Genomic DNA, 23,258 nt, shown 5'->3' with positions numbered 1-23,258 from the left:
CACTAATACAAATAATCCCCATGTTTGGGAGAGGAGAAGGAATACGCTCCTTGCCTGGCTGCTAGGACCTGGCATTATGAAGCAACCACACATCCTCAAAGCAGAGGGATGAGCAGCCCTGAGGGTCTCTGCCCACATCCCAGCTTACACCAGGCCTATAAATTAAGGGTACATGTTTCCAAAGGTGTTCTCTGGAAGCCAGCTCTAATTCCACTGCAGTTCCAGTCATGCAACTTCCACAAATCAATGCAAAAGGAGGGGGGGGAAAGAAAAAGAAAAATAAAAGCAAAAAAGGCAGCTGGCTCAGAGCTCAGAGTGGCTCAGAGAAAGCTGCAGCTGCCAGACAGCAGAGTATTGCACTTGCTGACCCAGCACAGACCTTCCTGTGCGTTGCTTGTACCTTCTCCCTTCAGGACATTCTTGTCCAAGGCTGCAAGAGGCCCTGGCAATATTTATGACAAGACTATTTACAGTGTTCAGGTTTGTTCTCCTTTGGAGCAGTTCTTGTGCCACCCAGTCGGTGCCACCAGGCTCCTCCCACGGAAGGGCAGGCCAGTGTAGGGCATTCATCCATAGTGTGTGACTGACCCGAAACTCCCAGCTATGTGTTTTCATATTAACGAGCTTTCCTGTGAGTGCAGGCAGACATGGAGCCTGGTTGGAGGCTGGACTGGAAGCAGGCATCTTCTGAATGGGCTTTACCATCTTGTGAGGCTACCAAATAAAAAGTGTTGCTGCCTTGGAGACTATCACGTTGCCTCTATAACGTGCAGACTCCCTCTTGTCTAGAAACAGATGGCTTGAGCTGTTGGAGTTGGGCAGATTCACAAGCTGATAATCATCTCCAGGGAGGCAGGAGCTATTGTCAGAGCCTGTGAGACACACCCCAACTTCAGGCCTTTTTCCTTCTAATTCTCAAAACGTTGCTGAAATTCTCACTACAGGAATGCTGAGCAGAGACATTCCCTTTGTGGGTCCCTGCCCGCTAAGGGAGAAGAAGCTCCTGGCTTCCACAGAAGCCAAAGTGCCTCCCCACACCCTGCTAAGAGAAAGCACCTCGAAACATGAAAGCTTTTTTTTTTTTTTTTTTTTTGATGACCAGGTGAAGCCTGTGCTTTGCCATGGTACTGCAGCAAAAATGGAACAGGTATTTTACCCTACGTGTGGCTGAGCACATGCCCGAGGCACATGTGGCTGCTGCACCAGGGCAGCCACATCCACAGCATGTCACAGCAGTGCTCAGCACCCACACATCTGCTGCCCAAGAATCCCAAAGGTATCACAAACTTCAATTAATAACCTGCTGTCCTCGTTTACTGGTGAGGGCAAACCCCAAACCAGAGGGGCTGAAGTGCCCCCTATTACCTCCCTCCACTCTCCCAAGGGAAGATAAAAGGGGAATAAGGAAGAGAGACTTAAGGGTTGGAAATGAAAACTGGAACAAATTTACTGCAACATGGAAAAGGGAGTAACGTGGGGGGGGAGAGAACAGATCTATAAACTTGTACACAGATGTACACAAAACCCATCTCAGTGACAGCAGGAATAGGTGGGAGAGCCCCTTGTGACAAGGCAGCCTCAGGAGAGGGGTCCATGGCTCCTCATAGCACCTGATGGAGTGGGATTCTGGAGAGCACGTGGGGAGGTGAAGCTCTGAGCAGCACCAAAGTAGAAACGTGCAGGAAAAAGGGTCTGGGCTTCCAATTCTCCAGGGTTTTACAGAGTATGGTAGGAAGTGGGAGGGAATACTGTCCTGAGAGGAGGCTGGATAAGCAGTCAAGAACATGATCAAAAATAGGATAGTTTTCCCTAGTTACTGTTCTGGGCTCCTCAGTACAAGGGACACACTCTGCTTGCTCACCTCCTAGCCCAGCCAGATGGAGCAACAAAGAATAAGACATACCTCATGTTGACTGGCACTTTTAAATTCTCGCTTAGCAAAGATGCCAGTATTTTCTAGTCTTAACAGTTTCTGAGGTTGTGATATTTCTTGCCTTGCCTCCTCTTGGCAAGCAATCATCTGTAGAAGTAACAGATGATCTAAGAACTGTCTCCCATCACAGCATGTCAGTGGCACCCCAGTATTGTAATCACCACAGCACTTCAGAAAGAAGCTACACCTGATCTCTTAACATGGCTATTTATTTATTTTTTACAAGTAAGTCTCTTTACCATCAGAATAGGCTCCAGTCTCCCACTTTAGAGCACCTTTTTCCTTTAGTTCCTCACAAAAACAAAACATTTTGTCCATCGTTGACTGCAGCATCTCATAAACCTGCAGCAGAGAATAATACAAAGTAGTTGCAGTGAAAACACATGAAGAAACCCTGATGACAAGACTTGACAGAGAGATTGTTTCTCATGCAGGAGCACATTCACACAGGGACAGGCACACAACCACATCAAAGTGGCTGCCTGCTAACACAGCTTAGCTCTAGGAAGAAGTTTTCTAGCTATAAAGTGTGTTTAACATTATCTGAGATACAATTAATTCTGCTGATCCCTCAAGACTCCACAAGCACACTGAAGACATCCCAGATAGAAATCCCATCTGTGGTTATGGGATGGCTGGATTTCCAGGCCAGAATACAGGACATCTTACTTGGTGTTTCACACTTACCTTGACACAAGAGTTACAAAGACGTTTGTCAGTTTTCTGAGTTGAACAAAATGCTCACCTCTCCAGCTCAGCTCCAATGGAAGTTTACAAGCAAAGCACAAAAACATGAAAGATACGAGCTCTGGTCAGACTCACTTGAATATAAAGATTTTCCCGGTACTGTTGATACAAAACAGTGTCCTTCACCTCCACTACAAAAGAAGGAATTTCAGTTACCCAAAAGCAATGTTTTCACATCCAGAAAGACAAGCTTGCAATGGAAGCAGGTTACTTTTGCAATGTGTTTTCCTCTTTTTCTTCCTCCGAGCTGTACTGCAATGAAACACAATTCCTTAAAGGACTTTGATTAAATAAGGGATGAACAGGTCTCAGAGGTGTATCAGAACAAGCCTGTGAAGCAGTGAGATAGGGCTTCCTGGGTTGGGCTGTGTGAAAACTGTGGCTACATCTAGCTAAACTAAAAAGCTTGTTTGGGTGGTGGTTTCTTAATGACACCAAACCACAGATCACACCATCTGCCTTTTTTTTTTTTTTTCTCTGATGCATTTTATTATAAAAGCTTTGAGGTGAAACTGCTGAAGCTGCCATTCCAATTGAAATTCAGCACATGGTTTGGATTTCCAACAGGCCACAGAAACCAGTTGCTGTGCTCAAACTGCCACTCACCTGTTTCCTCTGCTTCCTTTTGAACATCATCATGAAGATAGGCAGTGTTCTCAGGCAGTCCAAGAGAGGATCTCAGCCTCATGGAGCAACTCACCATATTGTCAATTGTTTCACTCCACAGCATGAGGCTGTGAAAAAGATCAGAATCAGAAGGGAGATTAAAACAGAAATTGCCACCTTTGTTTACCATGTGCCCAGGAGTGAAGGCACCCAACACCTGGGAGCTGTTCTGTCCATCTACACCCAGGAAACAGCACCCACCAGCTAAACATCTGTGCAGAAGGATGCTGAAGTACTGTCCTCATCTTTGTGCCCTCTGAGGGCTCAAAGGTTTGAAAAGCCATGGGCTCAGATGGACCCATAAATATTACTGTGAAACTACATCTCCTGCTCTTCAGCATGACCCATGTTCATAAATCAGCATGGACCTGCTGTGTTTACCAAGAGGAACCTGCACCCTTCTAATTTAGGAGCAACTAGAAGCTGCTGCTATGTTTACAGCCTGAAAGCCTGAGGAAAGAATAGAGAGACTGTATGAGGGAGGATACAGTTATCTGAGTAAAAGGGCACACAAAATTACCCAAAGGTTTTATCACCAGAGACTAGAACAATCTTGACAGAAATAATCTGTATGCAAAATGACATGAATTTAACATTCTAAACTTATCTCCAGAAATAAATGAAAAAAAGGAGCCTAGACAGCTGCTGTAATTAATCTTATAAAAACCCAGAGTGTAAAGAAGACTCGTAGACCTCATATAACTATTTGCATTGTGAATCACAATGCTTGCAACAGAGCTTGCTATGGCTGTTGGTCACAGGATGCATTTACAAGCTTTATCTCGCCAAGGTAACGCACCCGGTTTGATACAAAAGGCTGCTCTGAGCTGGCCTCTGCTTAACACGCAGCTCCTCTATTGCCTTGTTGAGCTGGGCCAGGGCTTCTTCTCTCTGCTCATCATCAGGGATTGACAACATAGCCTGATGTAAAAGAAAACACAAGTGGCATGGAGTGAAAGCTGCTTCTCAGTCTTCATTCCGCATCCATGGAGCCTGAGATCAACAGGGCACACCAGGGCTCTCTGCCTGCTCACCAGTCTGAAACCAGACTGCACTGGGCACTTAGGCACCCTGATGTGGCCTCCTGCATGGCTGGGATTTAGCCAAGGTGCCCATGCAACCCAAGACCTGAGGAGCAATCACAACCACCCCAGTTAGATTGACAGGAAGTCCCTCTGCAACATCACAGGTGTGCTGGAGAACAGGGATTCTAGTGAGCTAGAAGGCCACAAATACAGATTAGTTATAAAAGCAGCCAAGAGGATTCCAAGAGAGGACTACAGAAAATCTGTGCTAACAGAATCAATCCAAACCACTTTTGCTTTAATCTGGGGAGGTCTGTGCTTTATTCACAGCCTGTCATGAGTGCCCCCTTAGTGCTCTGATGAATAGGAAGGACTCTCCAAGGAGAGGAGCCATTGGGGAAGCCACAGGTGGCTGCAGGATTAGCCTGCCCCTGGGATGACAGAAAGCCAATGGGGGAAGAGCTTAAAATATCTATTACATTGTGTGGTTTTCCTCACTCAACAGTCCTCAAAGTCTCTCTTGAGAATCTCTTCACAAGAGCACCGAGGATGTGGTCAGCAGAGCTGTAGTGCAACACACACCATCCATCACCTCTAGCTCACAGCACACTGGAAGCAGCCCTTTGGGTGGGCTCACACTGGGTCAGCCTAGCCTGTTTGTAGGGAAATCAGAACACCACCAGCTTGACAAAGAACTAGCAGGAAGAGAGGTGACCACCTGCTTAAAGTCCTCGAAGGAGTAGTTCCATCCTGAGGGGCCTTCATCTTCCTTCTCCACATTTATAATAAGACCTAGATCCTCCTCAAGCATGTCCTTCCAAACTGAGACCTCCGTTGCACTGCTCTCAGCAGAGGCAGCCTCTGAGATGCTCTCCTGGTCCTCCATGTCTTCTGCAGTCCTCTGCTGGCCTGAGGGCACCTTCACCTCGAAGGCTGAGGGAACGTCCACGTGCTTTCTCCACAGTTCATGCAGCTGCTTCACCACTTGATGCTGATAATGCAACTGTGAAAATGGAGAAAAGGTAAATAGTGAAATGAGCCATGCCCTTCCTCTACAAACCTTATTGTTACAGCCACCACGGCAGACTACGTCAGCCTCCAGAAAGCCAGGGATGCACCAGCCCCACAGGTCATCCCTCCCTGCTACTTCAGTTGTGTAGCCCATCAAATAGCTAAATGTCACCTCAGGATTCTTCTGGTGGAACAGCTCTTCCTCTGTGATGCAGAAATCCAGAGGAGATGGAGACCGCTCCGGGGTCCGGATTTGGTCAAGACATCTCCTCAGACTCTCCTTGGCTATAGAAACAGCTACTCGAGCATCCAGGTCACGCTGAGGCACCAGAGCAAGAACAACAGCTGTTCATACCCATTCCATACACAGACACACGAATTCACACCCATGCCTGTAACCACGTGTGTGTTAGATGGGTTTACAAGGACAAGAATAACTGCAAATCCTACTAAGCAGAGCAATAATTACAACAGCTTTTGAAATAAACCCTGCAGATCCTCCCCCAAACCAGACCTTCCAAAGGAGTGTAATTTTCAATTTATACCTTGATACCAGAGTGTACAACACATAATCCCATCCTCACTAATTAAAGAAATTCATTAGCAGCAGAAAATGAATTATTTAAAGGTCAAATCTGAACAGTTTAGGAACTGCTATCGTGTCCTTTATCAACAACATTTCTTCCATTTTATTCAGCAAGCCTGCTCAAGTATATTCAGATGTTTTGTAAATAATCATCTCACTCTCAGCCCTAACTGCATAGCAGTAAAAATACCATGTCATCCACTCCCACCCTTACCCTCTGTTTGCATATTAAGTTCAAAGCTCAGTTACCCAGTTACATGCTTGGTTACCTGCAGTTTCTCTCTGACATCAGCCCATTCATCCACATACTCAGCAAGTCCACAAAGGAGCACTTGCAGTGAAGCTCCTCCTAATAACACAGGATGTGTCCTAAATTCCCAGTACTCGCTGAAAACACCTGCTCTGCCTGACTTGAAAAGAACACAAAACTTCTTTGTTTGTCCAGGCAAAATTACACCTGAAATAAGAGAGAAAATGCATTGGTTAAATGCACCTGGTTAACTTGACCCTTTTCCAACCCAATCCTGAGTGTCCTTATCTCTGTATGAGACTCTCCCCAGAGCTTAGCTGCCTATCACACTTCATCCAGCTGTTTTTCTCCTCCCAGTCACCGAACTGGTGTTCTTTCCACTGCATGCTCCTTTTACAGCAAGCTCAGTACACTCTCTGGCAGATCATGCCCAGGTTTACCATCAGAAAATAATTCCCTCCTCAATACGCCACCCACTTACATCCAGAGTAGGAGCAACTCCCTTTCCTTTAAGTCCCATCTGAAGGGATCTGCATCACACAACTCTTTTGGTGTGAGTCAGCTCTGATGCCCAGGGTGGCTTCCTAAGGAATATCACTCAACAGACTTGCTCTGCCATTAGTCAGACTCCACAGCTCAGAGAACTCCTGAGTAGGTGCTCTCTGGTCTATGTACAAAGGTCTCGGAGATCAGTAGCTCTCATACCTGATCTGATATCAAAGTAAAAACATGGCATCCTCATCCCCTTGGTTTCTTTGGTGCAAATCCCCTTTGGAAGCCTCAGCCACTGATACCAGATGGCTGTTGTGCCATCATTGCTCACTGTCAGAGAGTTCTCAGCTAACTCACGCATCTTCGTCTCAAACATGACTGCAGCAGTTATGCCAATTTTATCCTTCAAGGAAGAGAAAAAGACAAAGATAAGCATTTCTACTCTATCTGGCAGGATTTATCTTGCCTGAAGTCATACCACAAATAAGGGGGTGAGTCTTGGTAGGAGAACTTCCAAGGCAGGTCCACTGAAGTGGCCACTATACAGAGAGAGCCTGGGAATCTAAGCTCCACACCACAGAGAAGCCCTTTCTGCTTCCAGATCTCTCTGGAGCAAATGTAGGGATACTCTGTTCTGCTCAGAATACATCTCCCATTCTCTGGCCTGGGAGTGACACTCGTACAGCTGTGTCTTGGGAACTCCAGCAAGCTTAGCTTGACTAAACAGTAAAAAGTGCACCATTACCCTGCAAGGGGTGGTGTAGTTGATCCAACGAGCAGGATAGCCACCAAAATCTAAAGATGGACCCTGTATTGCTTCTGGAACCACATCAGGCTTGTCCTGTAAGGAGTCACTGCTAAAAAAACAAAAAGTACCAGCATCTTCACAGAGTTCAATTCACTTTCAGAGAAGGGAGAACAAGGGGTGATTTACAAGACTCTAGAAGAAATAATCCCTACTAATGCTTTTCTACATTGTCTCTTTAGGGACAGAGTCTTGCAGATGTGCTGAACTCCAGCTAGTGACTTGTCACCATCAAGGAGCACAGGACAGCCAGAACATTAAGAACAGGACCTGCCTAAGGAAGGCTGGGGACATGAGACTGAATTAGGAGAAGAGTCACCCAGGTTGTGCCCATTACAGCTGGATAAGATGGGGGGAAAAGGCAAACTGATGATGGAGGTGAAAAGCTGGAAAAAGACAACCAGATGGAGGTATTTTAGAGGAGAATTCCCACTCTGCCTGATGTAAGCTGTGGAGACACACAACGTGAAGACTGGAGGAAGTGCCTGAAAAAAAAATTTTCTCTGATTTTTCCTCCTTAGGCACAAAGTCTCAACACACAAGATTCCTACCTCTGCCAACTTTCATATCAGTATCTGTCTTTTCTTGTGCCCCAGTGGAGACCCCTCCATGTTCTGGATAAGGATGGTTAAGGACACCCTTACAGACTGATGGTACATACCTAAAATGCTTTATTTCTGCCATGAAATAAAACTTACAGGGTCTCAGACTCTTCTGAAGTGGTGGAATGTTGAGAAGGCTCAGTTGAGACAGATGTGAAAGGCTGCCCTTTACCAACCACCTCCAGTCCATTCAGATCCTGAACAGACAGAAAAATGACCAGCTTATGATTTATCTTTTTATATAGAAAGCAAGTTAAACACTAGAGAAATGCAGCAACTGAATCCAGTGAAGTCAAGTTCAGGTATCTTGCTCCTACAATGGTTTCTAGGGGTATCCCACGAATGTTTAAAAGACAGAGGAAGAAACTGACTCTGGGTCACCCCAAAATCCTAGATTACCCCACTACAAAAGCGGCAGGGATGGGAAAAGTCTCTCTCACACAGGTTTCTCATCTCCAGACCCAGGTTTCAGAAAGAAATAGCTGGGGTTTGTTCAGTTTTTCAGAGTAGCTAACGGCCTCTAGGAGATTTTGGATGTGTGTCTTTCACATGAGCAAAGATGTCTTCTGCCCTGAGGCAGGACAAAGTATTAAGGTCCTACACCAGGATCTGGCAGATTTTTTGCTGTCTAGGTCTTGGCAGCAGAATGTTGCTGGTTTGGGGTCCTACCCTGAGGCTGCATGCAACACTTAGGGAAGACAACTCTTTCATGGGTGTGACCCTTTGAAAATGGAGGAACTTCCAAGATAAGCACTGTGGGGCTGTTTCAGATTCCAAATGCTTTTTCAGATCCACTTCTTGGTGATTTTATGTTAGTCTACAGCATCTGACATGAGATGAGAGATGCAGAAAATGTCCTCGCTCCTCTAGTCTTACCGGCTTATAAAAATCTAGCTCCTCTATGACAGGTTTTATCTCCTGCCTTCGCTGCTTCAGGAAAAGACTCTTATCCCAAGTTTCATGGAAAGGAATCTTCTTTGGAGGCTTCAGACCTGTGGAAATACCCATACAAGAGCTCACTGTGTACACACCCATTAATTTCACTCTCTGCTAAAGTTTGGTCTCATAGTGTTTTAAAGAGGAGGTTGAACAGACGCCTGGGAAGTCGCGTGGGCTGCAGCTGTCAGAAGGGACAACTGCAAGGTGAGCCTGATGCTTGCAGGAGTCACTCCTTCCTGCTGCTCCCTCCACACCTGTACCCCCTTTCTGCTAAGTTCCCTTACCCGTTTCCAGCTGGACAGCAGGGGGTTTCCCTACATGAGTGATTGGCTCTAGGTAGCCACGTTCCCTCCGAGTCAGTGTCACTGTCAGGCCAGTGAGTTCATCTCCAATACGCTCGGGCTGGTTCCAGAACTCGCTTCCTTTTCCACAGCCCTAGGGCAGAAAACAAGGCTCCTCCTGATGCTTTCAGAGGTGCAGGGCTGCCTGCTATCTTCACAGGGACTAGAAGTGATAAAGAAGGGATCTAACTCTGCTTATATGAACATTTTAAAGGTCTATAAATGATCACTTTCTGCAGAGCAAGCAAAAAAAAAATCAATCAGGCTGCTGTCAATGACAAAAAAACTTCCTTCTATCTAGTTCTACATTAAGGTTGAATGTCATTAAAACAATGCCTCACACAAATGCAAATTACTCAACAGTGCTGTAAATGGAAAAAAAATGTTAAGACAGGAGACTCCCATAATCTTCCTAACTTACCCACACCCCTTTCTCCACAGCAATGATTTAAATACAAGCCTGAAGCTGTAAGATCCTTCTGTCCCTGCACCAGCAACTTCCCATGGGTGACAGACACTGGTGATAATCAAGAGATGGGGCTTGCCCATGTAGAGCAGTTCACCATCAAGGAGCCAAAGTACAGCACGACTCTCCTCTGCCAGGTAAGGATAGCACAGCTCATGCTTTTATTTTTGAAGTCACAGAAAGGCTGAAGGACTTAAAGAGTGGCTTTGATAACTACCTAATGACAGGTGTTCAGAGCTGTTACTCTTAACATCCAGTGCCTTAGAGCTTTCACAAGAGCAGAGCAATCAGGATACAGAGGAAGTAGGGCTCTCACCTTTCCAGGAAGCAGGGCAGGGAGACTCAGGTCAATGAGTTCACGTTCTTCCTGGATTTGCCTGTAATTCTCAGAGACATTCATCACCAGTTCATCCTCCGGCCTCTGAAGAATTTCTACGAAGGAGGAACATCAGATCACTGGTGCTGCTCTTCTGCTAGGCACACCCTTTACCACTGCCATTGCTCGTGTGCAACCTCCTTACACTGTCCCCCACCAAATCCACTACTCTTCCCCCAGCCAGACCCACCAGCTCACCTCCCCACAGCATCCACAGCCACTAGCACTAGCAGCACAGGGAGCTCTGAGGACGTGGAGGTAGGCTGCAACAGGACTAACCCCGGTGAGCTATGCACACCACAGCTGGTCCTGCTGCCATCAAACTCCCCCATTTCCATGCAGAATTTCACAGGTTGAGGCCTCAGCTTTTCTCACCTCCCAGATTCTTCTCCTGAGTTTTCCTGATTGTCATATGATTGTGCCAGTTCTGGAGAGCTTTGCGTTCTGGTAGCAGAGTCTGATGAACCTTTTTCTTCTTTCCTTTCTCTTTTGAAGCTGCCATAGTAACATCTTGACAAGAAACCTCAATAAAATCTGCCATCTGAAGAGAAAGGAAACAAATCTCTCCATGCACACACAGCCCTCACCAGCCAGGAACACCTCCTGGAATGGCCCATGGCCACCACGAGCAGAATGGGAGAGTGGAGGAGAAAAAAATTCTTCGGATTGACAGCACTTTGACCCGATCACTCTGAGAGGAATAAAAATGGGGCGTTAGGAACACTCTCAGATACAAAAGAAGGATTCATCTGAGTAATCAGACTTGAGCAATGGCATTGCTGCAACGCCAGCTCTTCCCTTGTGAGCCTGATGCCATCAGCAGACGCACACGTGGAAGAGGAAGCCTCTGTGATTCCTCCCTCCGTGACCTCTTCCTGCACGCAGGACTTCCAAACCTGCTGGTGCAGTTTCTCAAGGCAAGGCTCTGCCGGGGCGCACGGCAAGGCTGGGAAAACCACACCTCAGGCCTGGCTCGTTCCCGATAGGTGCCGAGAAGCACGGCAAGGCACGGCGGGCGCTGCCCTCTGCCTCTAGCAAAGCACCACACGGCAGCACGGTCCTGGTTTTACAAACCAACCTGACGGTTTCCGCTGGCTGAGGCTTCCCTCTTCAACTCCTGGAGACTTCGCAAAATGTAACGGGGGGGAACATCTTTACCCCCATCACTAAACAGTCCTGCTCCTACAACACATACGCAGGTAGTGACCAAACACCTGGCACGGCCCGGGAGCAGCAGGGACCCCCAGGCCGTGCGAGTAAAGCCCGGGCCGTGCCCAGGGCACAGGCGGGCCCCAACCAGCCCTGCCCGGGGGCGGCGGGGGGGGATGCGGGGTCTTACCCAGGGCACTGCCGGGCTGGGGGTCCCGCTGGGCCGGGCTGAGCTCCCGGCCGCGCCGCCACATCCCGCCGTTATAGCAACGGCCGCGCTCCGGCGAGAAGGGGCGGCCCGGCCCGGGCGGCCCCGCCCGCTGCTCCCGCCGCTGCTGCCCCCCCTGCTGCTCCCGCTGCTGCCCCCGCTGCTGCTGCCCCCGCTGCTGCTGCCCCCGCCGCTGCTCCCGCTGCTGCTGCCCCCGCTGCTGCTGCCCCCGCCGCTGCTCCCGCTGCTGCTGCCCCCGCCGCTGCTGCCGCTTATCCCGGCCCCGGCACCTGCGGGGAGGCATTTCACTGGTGTTGTACCGAGGCAGGCGAGGGCATCTCTGCTCGAGCGCTGCTGAGACCCCCCAGCCCGGTAACACTGCTGATGAGCTTGACATGAGGGGCCGGGGCTTTGGAGAAGGAGCCTTCCCGTGGAAAGGGGCTGGCTGGAAAAGCTCACCCGGTTCTCACACCTCCCCCTGGGCCTTCTGGCCCCATAAAGAAACTTCTCCGCGGTCGACCGACTTGGCTTTGCTTATTTTGTTGTTTTGGATAAGATACACAGTCAAGATTTTGCAGAAAGACCGAAGCTCCTGTCCCATCAGCAGCGTGAAGCACAGCATTCCCGGGACAGTGTTTTACAGGAGTTATTTGGTACCTCCCAACCATGAAGCACTATGCCAAGAAGTGGAAGAGCAGAGCTCCTCTTCCTCCCCAGAAGTGTCCCACCCCAGCTGGCAAGCAGATGACATTGCTGCTGACTCTCTCCAACCTCCAGCTGTCTCCCCTCCTGCTTCCTTCCCGAGCAGGACCAGCTGCTGAGCTCCTACCTCCGTGCTGGGGCTTCCTCCAGCAGGTAGGGGGGAAATGGTGCCATGGGGGGAGAGCTGAAACATCAGTGAGGTCTCAGTTCTGGTTCTCCCAGCTGGACTGAGGGCTCTACCCATGGAGGCAGACCCTGTGGACAAGCCCACAGTTTAGGTCTGCTTTCTGAAAGAAAAAAACAACATAGTTCATGTCAGACCCTTTCTCTACAGTGTTTCTTCAGCAAGTTCCTCCATGGTTCCTAAATTGCTCCTAGGGCTGGTGGTGTCAGTGTGTTTCACTGACTTCACCCCTGCCCACCCCAGGGTAAGTGGGGTGTGTGCAAGCAAAACTCAGCTCACCTCCCTGCCCTGGTTTTAGGAGCCCTTGTAAACCTTCCTTCCCAGAGGAGGGTCCATCACAGCAACTGCAGCCTTGGGGATGCAGTGAACCTCTAGGTCTGATGTCTAGGAAAGGACTTTTTACCTTCCTTCGCTTCCCAAAGCACTAGCCCAGCTGGTTGTGAGACCGGCTTGCAGTGAGAAAAGCCTCTCCTCCGGCTCCTGCTAACCCCACCCTCTGCACAGACCCAGAAGTGCCCCGTCTATTTACCCTATTGCTCGCAAGCAGTGCAGATGAAACGAGCCCTAGCTTGCCTGGGCAGAGACGCTCCTGAGGAACACAGTGAACACCAGTCACAGCCAGCACATGGGTGTACAGGCCCCCGTCACCCCATCCCTGCTCCCCTTAGCTCTGCTCATGTCCCGGGAACGATGCTGCACCGTCCGTGGGTCTGAACCCCAGCAGAGCCGTGGGCTTTCCCTGCAGTCCCCTCCTCCGGGGCATGTGCAGCCCTCGCCTGCCAGGACACCTCCTGAGATGTCCCATGGCCAGCTCAGCCCGCCGAGACAGCGCGAACCGGGCTGCAGATACTCACGGGAGGGGAAGGGATGAGCCCCACGGCCGGCAGCACGGCTGCAGCGTGTGCGGGGCTGCAGCGTGTGCGGGACTGCAGCGTGTGCGGGGCTGCAGCGTGTGCGGGGCTGCAGCACAGCTCCCGGGCTTCTGCCCTCCCCCGGGGCCTGCTCCTACAGCCCCCTTGCCAGCCCGGGAACTCCCGGCCAGGGTCACGCCAGGGCTGGGATGCTGCGTTCCTGGAAACGGGAATCTGCGGTCATCGGCTGTTCTCACTTCTCGGTGAGGACAGCACAAATGAAGAAAAAGATCGTATCTGGGACCGTCATCACCGGGTTTGCACAACCCAGCGGGGAGAGACAGGCCGTGGCTGCCTGCTCAGGAAGGCCGAGCAGCCCCGGATCTGGAAAACCCTCCGGCCCCGCGGGGACAGCAGGTCCCGGGGGAAACCCGAGTCTCGTGGGAACCGTGTGCCCGGAAGAGCGGAGGGGAAAACCGGCAGACCCAACCGGCTAACTCCCGGTTGGAAGCAAAGGGCTCGTTCCCTCCGCCCCTTCCCGGAACTGCCGGAGCCCCGGTGCCCGGGGCGGGACCGATGGCGGCGCGGGGCTGGCGGTGGGCGGCGGGCGCGGCGGCGCGGCCCGGCCGGGGCGGCCCGGGACGGGCTCCGGGATCGGAACCGGCCCCGGGATCGGAACCGGCCCCGGGGTCGCTACCGGCCCCGGGATCGGAACCGGCCCCGGGATCGCTGCCGGCCCCGGGATCGGTACCGGCCGCCCCCGCCACAGCCGCGCTTTACGTGCACGTGAGCGGGGGACCCCGGGACTATCACACTTGGGGCGGGTACACGGGGACCCTGAGACTTGAATAGGGGGGTTGCATGGCGAGCACATGAGGAGGGAGGGACCCCCGGGGCTTGCACACCGGGGACGTGCACGGGGACCCCGAGTTTATACATTTGTGAAGGGGGATCCCGGGACTTGGAGACGGGGTGGGGGGAACGGAACCCCCGGGGCTTGTGCACGTCGAAGGGTGAATGTCAGGTCTTGGGGCTTGCACGCTATGGGGGGGCATCCCGGCCTTGCACGTGTCAGGGGCACATGTGGGGCTCCCTTGTGTGCACGTGTGGGGGTGCCGAGGTGATCCCGTAGCTGTGCATGTGAAGGGTGGCACCCACGGAGTGCACATCTTGTACCCTGGGGCATGTGGGGAGCGCTGGGGTGCGTGCACAGGGCTGGGACACCCCCCTCCTCCCGAAAGCGGGGTGCCTGTGTCCCCCACGGCTCCCCATGCCCGCAGTGGCCCTACTGCCGTAAGCGCTGCTCCTACTGCAGCTTCAACAAGTACGTGGTGCCGGCGGTGGACGAGGCGGCTGTGAGCGCCTGCCTGGTGCGAGAGGCTCGCACCCTGCTCCGCCTCAGCCAAGTGCAGAGGTGGGTCCGCAGGGGGAGCTCAGGAGGGTGGTGGCACCCCTTCAGCACCCACCCGCGGCACCCCTGTCCTCTGCTCCCACAGTGTCACCTCTGTCTTCTTCGGCGGGGGCACCCCCAGCCTGGCCAGCCCCCGCACCGTGGCGGCGGTGCTGGAGGCGGTGGCGGGGGCCGCCCACCTCCCCGCGGCTGCCGAGGTGACGCTGGAGGCCAACCCCAGCTCCACCAGCACATCACACCTGGCTGGCTTCAGGGCGGCCGGCGTCAACCGCCTCTCCATTGGCGTCCAGGTGAGAGGGGCTCCTCCCCCCCCAAATCCCAACCTCCACAGCCCCCCGTGCCACCTGCTGCCACCGCGCTCGCTCCTCCGCAGTCGCTGGACGATGCTGAGCTGCAGCTGCTGGGCCGGGAGCACAGCGCGGCGGAGGCACGGGGGGCTGTGGAGGCAGCACGGCAGATCTTCCCTGGCAGGACTTCCATCGACCTCCTCTTTGGGCTGCCAGGACAGAGTCTGGATACCTGGGCCCGGGGGCTGGAGGCAGTGCTGGGGTTCTGTGACGACCACCTCTCCCTGTACCAGCTGACGCTGGAGCGGGGCACGGCCCTGGCAGCTCAGGTCTCAGGGGGGGCCCTGCCTGCACCCCCCCAGGACCTGCTGGCTGACATGTACCAGACTGCCCGTGCCATGCTGGTGGCCGCTGGCTTCCGGCACTACGAGGTCTCCAATTTTGCAAGAAAGGTGGGGTGACCCCCAAGTTGTCCCCCCCCCCATGCCATGCCACTGCCCCAGCCCGCTCTGCCCTGCCCTGCCCTCATGCCACATTCACCCCCCCAGGACTCCCTCAGCACCCACAACCTCTCGTATTGGCGGGGTGAGCAATACATTGGCGTGGGGCCAGGTAAGCTGGGGTGATGGGGGCTGGTGGGGAGGGGACATGTGTGCCCCCCTGCACTTCACTGTGTGTGTCCCCACCATTTCAGGGGCACACGGGCGGTTTGTGCCACAGGGCGAGGGCGGACGCAGCCGGGAGGCTCGGGTCCAGACGCTGGAGCCAGATGCCTGGATGCAGGAGGTGCAGAGCAGAGGCCACGGCACCAGGAGGCGGGTGGTGCTGAGCCTGCTGGAGCAGTGAGTATGGGGGTCCCCCACACACACCCCCTCCCCTGCCCTGCCACCCCCAGCTCTCCCTCTGCCCACAGGCTGGAGGAGCTGCTCGCCCTGGGGCTGCGCACGGACGAGGGTGTCACACCTGAGGTGAGGAGCAGTGTGGGGGGACCCAGCACCCACCTAATGAACAGCCACTAATGACCCCACATGCAGCGCTGGGGGCACGTGTCACCCCAGCTCAGCCTGGAGGCTGTGTTTGGGATGCTGGGGGAGGCAAAGGAGCTGCAGGAGCAGGGCTGGCTGGTCCTGGACAGCAGGTGAGCCCTGAGGGGAGTGGCATGAGGTGGGCTCATGGTGGCAGGGGTGTGCTCCCACATGGGGCTCAGCTGCTGCTTCTTCCCCAGGGGTCTGCGGTGCTCCTGGGAGGGTCTGGCCCTGCTGGACTCGCTGCTGCCCGGGCTGCTCTGCCAGCTGCAGCAGCACTGGGCTCTGCTGGCACCCCGAGCTGCACCAGCCCACGGGGCCCTGAGGAGCCCGGCGGGGGACAGGGATGGTGGTGAGACCACAGAGCACAGTGGGCACCCAGGGGCTGTCAGCAGTGGGAAATAAATGAACTGTGCCCAGGTTGAAGGGCTGACTGGGATGGGGGGGCTGCCCCAGCCCCCCCTGCTTGTGCATGACTCTAGGGGCCTGGGGAGCAGAAACATGCATCCCTTCCTGTATTTCTGTTGGCAAAGAAACTAATCTGACTGGAAAAAGAGGCTCTTTGTTTTATTAGAAATCACCATCAGCCTGATGGCAGGGAGAGGAGGTCTCCACTGCATGAGCACAAGGCACAGGTGAAAAGCAGACAAAAAAGCTGGCTGAAGTGGGGCTGATTTATCCCCTTTTTGGTCCTGACTTCCTGAGATCAGAGCTGAAGATGCTTCTCCATCTGCTCCTTCAACTTATATTTCTGAATCTGGAATAAAGTGCAGAGAGGAGGGGAGGCTCAGATAGGAGAGGGGACAGGAGGATGGGGCTCCTGCCCTTCCCCCAGCTCCTCTCTTACCTTGCCTGAGACAGTAAGTGGGTACTGATCCATGAACACAACATACCGTGGGATCTTGAAATGCGAGATCTGGGAAGAGAAAACCAACCACTACACAACTTGCTGGGAAGAGTGAATCCAGCCCAGTGGTGCAGCCCAAGCCAGGGCTGGATCCCCAGTTCTAAACCCCCTCACTTACACCTGCAAATCCCCAGCAGCTACTGGGTGTACTGGTCCGGCAGGGAATTGAAATACTGGGCTCAGAGGAGCAGGTGACCCACCTTCCCTTTGCAGAAAGCTTTAATCTCTTCCTCGGTGCAGTCCTGTCCAGCCCTCACTCGGATGCAGGCGCAGATTTCTTCTCCCATCCGTGTGTCCTTCACACCAACCACCTGGTTGGACAGACAGTGTGACCCCTGGGGACATCCCTCTCCTCCTGCAGGGTATGTGTGCTGGCCCACAGCACCAGTGGTGTGGGGCTGTGTAAAGACAGCTTGAGCTGCCTAACCATCCACCAGCACTATGTGACATCGAGCCCTCCTGCAGGAACTTCCCAACTGTTTGCCAGAGGAAAGGTGGCAGAGCAGGCTGGGCAGTGATGCCAGCACTTCCCTTTGGTTTTGCAAAGTCAGTGGAGTGAGGGCTGAGTCAGACCAGCCAGGCAGGAGCTCATTGTGGGTGCAGTGTGCACCTGTCACCCCTCCATATGCCTCTGCTTCCCCAAAAAATGGGGACCAACAGGGGGACTTCAGTATCTGAAGGGGCTACAGGAAAGCTGGGAAGGGACTTTACAAGGGCTTGGAGTGAGGACAAGGGGTAATGGATTAAAACTGGAGGAGGGGAGATTTAGGTGAGATATTAGGAGGAAATTCTTTAGTGTGAGGGGTGCTGAGACACAAACGGGTTGCCCAGTGAAGCTGTGGAAGCCTCATCCCTGGAAGTGGCTCTGGACTCAAAAGGATCAACATGACTGGTTCAAGGTGGGGAATGACAGTGGGACTCTGGTGAAATAGTGTGAGCAATCTTTAGAGAGAGTTTAGGCTTGGGAAGCCCATCTCCTGGAGACACAAGCAGTGGTCTACAAAAATCTGCCATTATAAGGGTTTCAAATAATCCTTTAATCTGACTTAATCTGTCTCCTGCCATTCCATCTGGAGACCCCAAAGCACTTAAGCAGCCTCCCAAGTCACAGAATGGTTTGAGTTGGAAGGGACCTTAAAGATCATCTAGATCAAACTGCCCTGCATGGGCAGGGACACCTCCCACCACACCAGGTTGCTCAGAGCCCCATCCAACCTGCCCTTGAACACTTTCATGCTTAAGCCATGCATGTCTAAGAGCAGTTGTTATTTCATCCTGGCTCAAACCAGGACACCCACCATAGGAACCATCACCACTCACCCACCTCACCTTCCCCCAGCTCACCTGGACCTCCTCCACCTTGGGATGGGTGTGGAGAAACTGCTCGATTTCTGCTGGGTAGATATTCTCTCCTCCCCGAATAATCATGTCCTTACAACGGCCTATAATTTTGCAGTAGCCATCTTCATCCAAGCTGGCAAGGTCCCTGCAATGACACCACACTCCTAGCCCTGCCCCAGCTGGGTGGAAGAGCGGCTGATGCTCCCGTCTAGCTTGGTCTGGAGGGCAGGTCAGGGTATCTGGAGGTGGCTGAGATGTCACCTGAACACATGGAAGAGATCAGCAAGCTCTTGCTACAGCCAGACACTGCCATCAGCAGCATCCACACTAACATCAGGGCTTGGGGGAGGCAATTCCTGCCCCTGCTGGGTGCCCCCACAGCCCCTCAATCACATCAAGTTGCAAAGTGACTGTCCCCATCTCCAAGGGCAGCTGGCACCAAGGGCTCTTCAGAAAAGCTGTTCTGAAGTTTCACAGACAGATCAGAGGGCTAAAATGGGCCAGTTTTCCCTCTTTGGGGAATCACGGCAAAGGTGCTCCTGTACACGCTCATCCTTGTCCATCATCACCCTGCAGGACAGCCCAGGAGGAGCAGAGCTGCTTCCAGACTCACCCTGTCTTGTACCACTTGTCTGCAGTGACCACTTCCTTCGTCCTGGCAGGGTCATCCCAGTAGCCCAGCATGACGCAGTAGCCACGGATCAGAAGCTCCCCAGGAGTGTTGAGGGGCACAGGCTCCCCTGTTTCTGGATCCTCAATTTTTGCCTGTGTTTCGAGAGAAGAAGGGGATGTCTGAGCCAAATGTGATGACATGCCCTGGCTCCAGCACCAGGCAGGGAGGATGGGCCAAGGTCTGCTGCAGGCAGAGGACCTGCAACAGGTGGGGAGGTACACAGTCACCTCTGTGTGGGGAAAGATGTGTCCCACTGTCTCAGTTTTCTTGGTGATGCTGTCACTGGGGAAGCCCATGAAGGTGACAGGGCTGTTTTCTGTGGTCCCATAGCCAACCTGCCAACACAAGAGGAGAAATAATGCCTAGAGGGGGCCGCACGGCTCCAGCTGTTGGGAAGATGAAGCTAGTGATGACCACGGGGGACACTGGGGTGGAGGAGGACATTCTCACAAGTCACTCAGGTCACAGAGAAGCACTCTGCCCTCCTGGCCCATGGACAGGGCTCTCCTGACATTCCTGCCAGGGAGTCCTGAAGACACAGGAGACACAGCAGCCCTGCACCTGCCATGGCCTTCCTCGCCATCGCTCTGATCCAGACCCAGAACGTGCTAAGGGAGATGTACTTTTTGACAACCCAACTGCTTTTCTTGGAGGACCCCAAGGTTCACCCTCCTCTTTTTTAACCTGTGTGTCTCCAAGGAGTGGACTCCTGTGGGAGATGGTGTGTCCCACAGCATGACTGCTTGCTCCAGATCCCTTTGTGCAGACATCAGCTCCTGTAACTCTCCTAAAGGCATCACGAGGTGCACAACGCTCAGCACAGCTGCCCTTGCAGACCAAAAGCCTCACAGCAGGACAAAAGCTTCTTGCTGCTAAACCTCCCTCACCACTAATCCCAACAGCAGGCTCTGAGTCACCTCAGCTGAGGGTCACTTCTCCTTGGAGGAAAGTTCCAGCTCTATGTCCAAGTCAGTGGCTGGCTGAGACAGCAGAGCCTGGGCAGGAGGTGCTCTGAGCTGCACCAACAGCATCAGGGCTGGAATTGCTGCTTCACCTCCAGCTCTTGGTAGCTGCACTTCAGCAGCAGGACATGCTGGAAAACTGTTCTGGTCTCTCTAACCTGCTCAGCACGTCATGTGTCACCAGGCAGGATTTCTCTCCCACCCACTCACGTCACAGGGCCTTGGCACCCAGACCTGGGTCCTGCCTCTAAAGCAGATCCCCAGGCTCCATCGCTGGCTGCAAGGGCACATCTGCATGGTCAGGGCTCTGCACGGTGCTCTGCAGACTCCAGGAACTCGAGGGGTTTTGCAAAAGGCTGTGCTGAGGCATCCTCAAAAAACACTCTCAGATGTCCTGAAGGAGCGATACATAATCCTGGTGGGAGCACTTGGCACCTTCTGTCACTCGAGGCTGCCGAAAGATCTCCTGTTGGGCACAGGCTGTTGTAATGGCTGATGCTCATTTGACTGCACTGGGGTCAGCATGAATCCAAGCAGGAGATCTCCAGGAGTGTCCTCTTAGCCAGGAATCTGGAGGAGATGGTCTCCAGGATGCTGCAGGGACCATCTGGTGCAAACTGCTCTGCTAGGAGCCTGGCAACCCACAGGGAGCGACTGTAAATAGGCTTCTCCTCCCAGACACAAGGATTCCAGTGCCTAATGCTCAGACAGGATTTCTCTCCCACCCACTAACACGAGTCCTGTGGCTGGATCAAATGACTTGACGAGACACAAATCCAAGATCTTAAACACTTATTAAAAATCCCAGCGCCTTTGTTTTTTTGTTTCACTCTGCTGGATGAATCGCAGTGTCGGTCCCAGGATCCTGGCCAAGTCCTGAGTCAACCTTTTCTGCCTCTTCGGGTCGCTCCAGCAGTTTAATTGGACACAGGAGCAGGCAGTTCCCTGGCAGGGTGATGCTGTGGGTGCTGTGGCTCACCAGGCTCCCCCAGATGCCTGGCAGTGGGCTGGGGACCCCAAGCACTGGCTGTCCGTGCCTTGGCCAGCAGTTTGTCTTCACAAACACCCTCATGCCCTGTTGTGGATGGGATGATTTGGCAAAAATTCAAGATTAATTAATCAAAAGATTGAATTTTAGCAGCACTTAATTCATTAACCAATTTAGAGGTGAACAAGGGGTTCAGCAGAATATGCTATTATTAAAACAGTGACTTAATTCCAGATTTGAGAATGCCACGAACTTACTACAAGGCATCCTGATCTAAACTATAGAGGTACATAAACACAAAACATACCAACACACACACAGGCAGAAATATTTGGCCCAGTGAAATAAAGAGACCCACCCTCCTGAATGCAAGTGTGTGTATTCAAACACATAGACAGGTAGAGAGGTGGGGGGTAGAACCAGCCTGTGGCTAAATGTCCCTCTTCCAGTAGGGAGTAAATACAATGCATCTGAATTCCTCAAGGGGTGATAACTGAGGCTTGAGGAGGATGAACTTGCCCTTGGTCAGCTGTCTTGGCTGACTGTCCTCAAGGACTCTGTGCCTGAGAGGTGTCCCAGCTCAGGGGACATGCTGGTGAAACCCACTGCAATCCAGGAGTGCTCAAAGAGTCTCCCTGGGAATCGCCGTTTGTAGGGTCCAAGAGAACAGACTTTTGTCAGGTGCTTTTGTATTTCAGCCCAACTCAGAAGCTGAAATATTCTGGTACTTTTCCACCAGTTGTATATGCCCAGAACTTGCTAAATTCTGCAGTTCTGGTATCACCCCCTTTTGGGCCACAACCCAAGTACCAGGTGGTGAGTGAGGAGGTGACTGATCACCCCCAGCTCCCTGTTGATTGCAGGGAGAGCAGGAGCTGGGAGCATCAAGGGGTGCCTCAGTGCCCTGGAATGCTGCTTTTTGATGTCCATACCAAATTGCCTCATCTTGCTGCACGGCCTAAAAAGGCCCCAGAGTGGGGAGGTTTGCACCACCACACACCCTCAGTAACAGGCTTTCTGCCTCAGCCCAGAGAGCAACACAGGGCTGAACCTCCCTGCAGCCAAGGACCAGGATGTTGCTCCTGACCTTTCCAAGATGGCATTTCTCTCTTGGGATACTGGTTTCCTCATCTGCCTGCCCAGGACTGAGGCAGTGGCTGGAGCAAGTCACACCAGGGCTGCTGTCCTTCCCAACCCTCATCTGACACGTGGAGCATCCTCCAATGGCTCCATCATCCCAGCCAAGCCCTGGCTCACGATACACAGAATGAAAAAATGCTTCCACAGAACCCCACATGCCAATTTAAGTTTGGAGATATCCACAAAGATTTATAGCTTTCAAGACCCAAAGGGACACTTAGCATCATCTAGCTTTGTTATCCAGTATAACTCAGTCCAGAAAACCTCACCCAATAATTTCTGCATCAGCTCCATAATTTCCACTGGAGCTGTACCTCATGTCAAAGCAAAGCTTTTCAGAGGCAAGGAGTCCAGCTCAGACCCTTGGCTTTGAGAGCAGCTGTGGGTGTACAGAATATCATTTACTGTAAAGCCTTTTTTTACCGTGAGGACCAGAAGTGACCCCCCCCAGTGCCCAGCATGTGGATCAGCCCTGCCTTCAGCAATGACAAGGACAGCTCCAAAACAAACTGCCACCTAGCTTACTCCTACTGACAAAAAATTCATTCTTTGTGAATCCTAAGCCTCTGTCTAAATGGGGAATAAAAAGAACGTATTAGCAGGACTGTGTTTTTTAAAGCACATTTCAAAAACATTTCCTGCTAGTGCTGTTTAAACACTGGCCACTGTGGAACAGGCAGAACAGCCTGAAGAAGGAAGAGTCTAAAAATTAAAAATAAAGTAAAACCAGACTCCAGTCTCTTTAGTAAACATTCCACAGGCAGCTTGATCTGGTGGGGTGAGCAGGGATTCTGGAGACCCCAGGTTTTTCCCAACCATGCCACTTATTTACTGCATAACTTGGAATGAGTCACTCCAGCTCTCTGCTCCTTGGTTTTCCCCAGCACTCAACAGCAATAAAAACACCCACTTCCTTCCCTGTCCAACTGCTGCTGAAAGGCTGCAAAGAACAGGCTGGTTTCATTACCACCAGTACCCCAAGTGGAGTTATACTGGGTGGAACTGGAGCAGAAGGTCAGGGCAGCAGGAGGGCACAGGGTCCTTGAAGGAACCTTCCCTGGACCAGAGTGATGCGTGGGGAGGATCTTCCTGCCCCTCCTCAGCAGCCTCTGGTCATGCCACGCTGGAGGATGATGGCAGGGCTTGAACCACCAAACTAAAACCTACAGAAACTGAGCTTTGCTGAAGACA

The 23,258-nt window shown here is 52.5% G+C and overlaps 3 protein-coding genes and 1 long non-coding RNA gene across 4 annotated transcripts in view; 1 reads left to right on the top strand and 3 right to left on the bottom strand.

Annotated features, from left to right (window-relative positions):
- Nucleotides 1-2,126: 2,126 nt before the first annotated feature.
- Nucleotides 2,127-11,642, bottom strand: MYCBPAP (MYCBP associated protein). Its single transcript, XM_051635231.1, has 16 exons — nucleotides 11,579-11,642; nucleotides 11,318-11,421; nucleotides 10,615-10,780; nucleotides 10,180-10,295; nucleotides 9,341-9,491; nucleotides 8,994-9,109; nucleotides 8,214-8,314; nucleotides 7,456-7,567; nucleotides 6,924-7,113; nucleotides 6,238-6,425; nucleotides 5,555-5,701; nucleotides 5,090-5,374; nucleotides 4,146-4,267; nucleotides 3,287-3,414; nucleotides 2,756-2,811; nucleotides 2,127-2,275 (listed from the first exon to the last, which is right to left on the bottom strand). The coding sequence occupies exons 1-16, from the start codon at nucleotides 11,640-11,642 to the stop codon at nucleotides 2,153-2,155; spliced, it is 2,169 nt and encodes a 722-aa protein (XP_051491191.1). The 3' UTR covers nucleotides 2,127-2,152.
- Nucleotides 11,643-11,840: 198 nt separating this feature from the next.
- LOC127391796 (uncharacterized) lies at nucleotides 11,841-13,808 on the bottom strand. The gene is made up of 3 exons (XR_007891126.1): nucleotides 13,337-13,808; nucleotides 12,426-12,585; nucleotides 11,841-11,886 (listed from the first exon to the last, which is right to left on the bottom strand). It is a non-coding gene; the product is annotated as an uncharacterized LOC127391796 (long non-coding RNA).
- A 92-nt stretch (nucleotides 13,809-13,900) lies between these two features.
- Nucleotides 13,901-16,610, top strand: RSAD1 (radical S-adenosyl methionine domain containing 1). Its single transcript, XM_051634579.1, has 9 exons — nucleotides 13,901-14,119; nucleotides 14,614-14,747; nucleotides 14,830-15,034; nucleotides 15,118-15,483; nucleotides 15,580-15,643; nucleotides 15,726-15,873; nucleotides 15,945-15,999; nucleotides 16,066-16,169; nucleotides 16,257-16,610. The coding sequence occupies exons 1-9, from the start codon at nucleotides 13,910-13,912 to the stop codon at nucleotides 16,459-16,461; spliced, it is 1,491 nt and encodes a 496-aa protein (XP_051490539.1). The 5' UTR covers nucleotides 13,901-13,909; the 3' UTR covers nucleotides 16,462-16,610.
- ACSF2 (acyl-CoA synthetase family member 2) overlaps nucleotides 16,603-23,258 on the bottom strand; it is a 34,207-nt gene continuing 27,551 nt past the window's right edge. The window contains exons 11-16 of the mRNA XM_051634578.1: nucleotides 19,205-19,312; nucleotides 18,918-19,069; nucleotides 18,308-18,449; nucleotides 17,164-17,274; nucleotides 16,904-16,972; nucleotides 16,603-16,813 (exon numbers count right to left, since the gene is read on the bottom strand). Coding sequence (XP_051490538.1) covers nucleotides 16,763-16,813; nucleotides 16,904-16,972; nucleotides 17,164-17,274; nucleotides 18,308-18,449; nucleotides 18,918-19,069; nucleotides 19,205-19,312 — 633 coding nt within the window. The 3' untranslated portion in view covers nucleotides 16,603-16,762. The remainder of the gene's footprint in view (nucleotides 16,814-16,903; nucleotides 16,973-17,163; nucleotides 17,275-18,307; nucleotides 18,450-18,917; nucleotides 19,070-19,204; nucleotides 19,313-23,258) is intronic.

Source organism: Apus apus, chromosome 17, assembly GCF_020740795.1.
Source record: "Apus apus isolate bApuApu2 chromosome 17, bApuApu2.pri.cur, whole genome shotgun sequence".
In the NCBI taxonomy this organism is placed as follows: Eukaryota; Metazoa; Chordata; class Aves; order Apodiformes; family Apodidae; genus Apus; species Apus apus.
The sequence above is the reverse complement of the archived record's forward strand: the minus strand, read 5'-3'. Positions and strand labels throughout refer to the sequence as shown.

Excerpts from the sequence above, each read along its gene's own strand:
- MYCBPAP (XM_051635231.1), bottom strand. The coding sequence starts at position 11,642 with ATGTGGCGGCGCGGCCGGGAGCTCAGCCCGGCCCAGCGGGACCCCCAG. Across the intron at positions 9,492-10,179 it reads CTGCCCTGCTTCCTGGAAAG|GGCTGTGGAAAAGGAAGCGA; the intron begins GTGAGAGCCCTA and ends TTTCTGCCCTAG. Across the intron at positions 2,812-3,286 it reads AAAGGAAGCAGAGGAAACAG|TGGAGGTGAAGGACACTGTT; the intron begins GTGAGTGGCAGT and ends CTTCTTTTGTAG.
- RSAD1 (XM_051634579.1), top strand. The coding sequence starts at position 13,910 with ATGGCGGCGCGGGGCTGGCGGTGGGCGGCGGGCGCGGCGGCGCGGCCC. Across the intron at positions 15,035-15,117 it reads GCCTCTCCATTGGCGTCCAG|TCGCTGGACGATGCTGAGCT; the intron begins GTGAGAGGGGCT and ends GCTCCTCCGCAG. Across the intron at positions 15,874-15,944 it reads GTGCTGAGCCTGCTGGAGCA|GCTGGAGGAGCTGCTCGCCC; the intron begins GTGAGTATGGGG and ends CTCTGCCCACAG.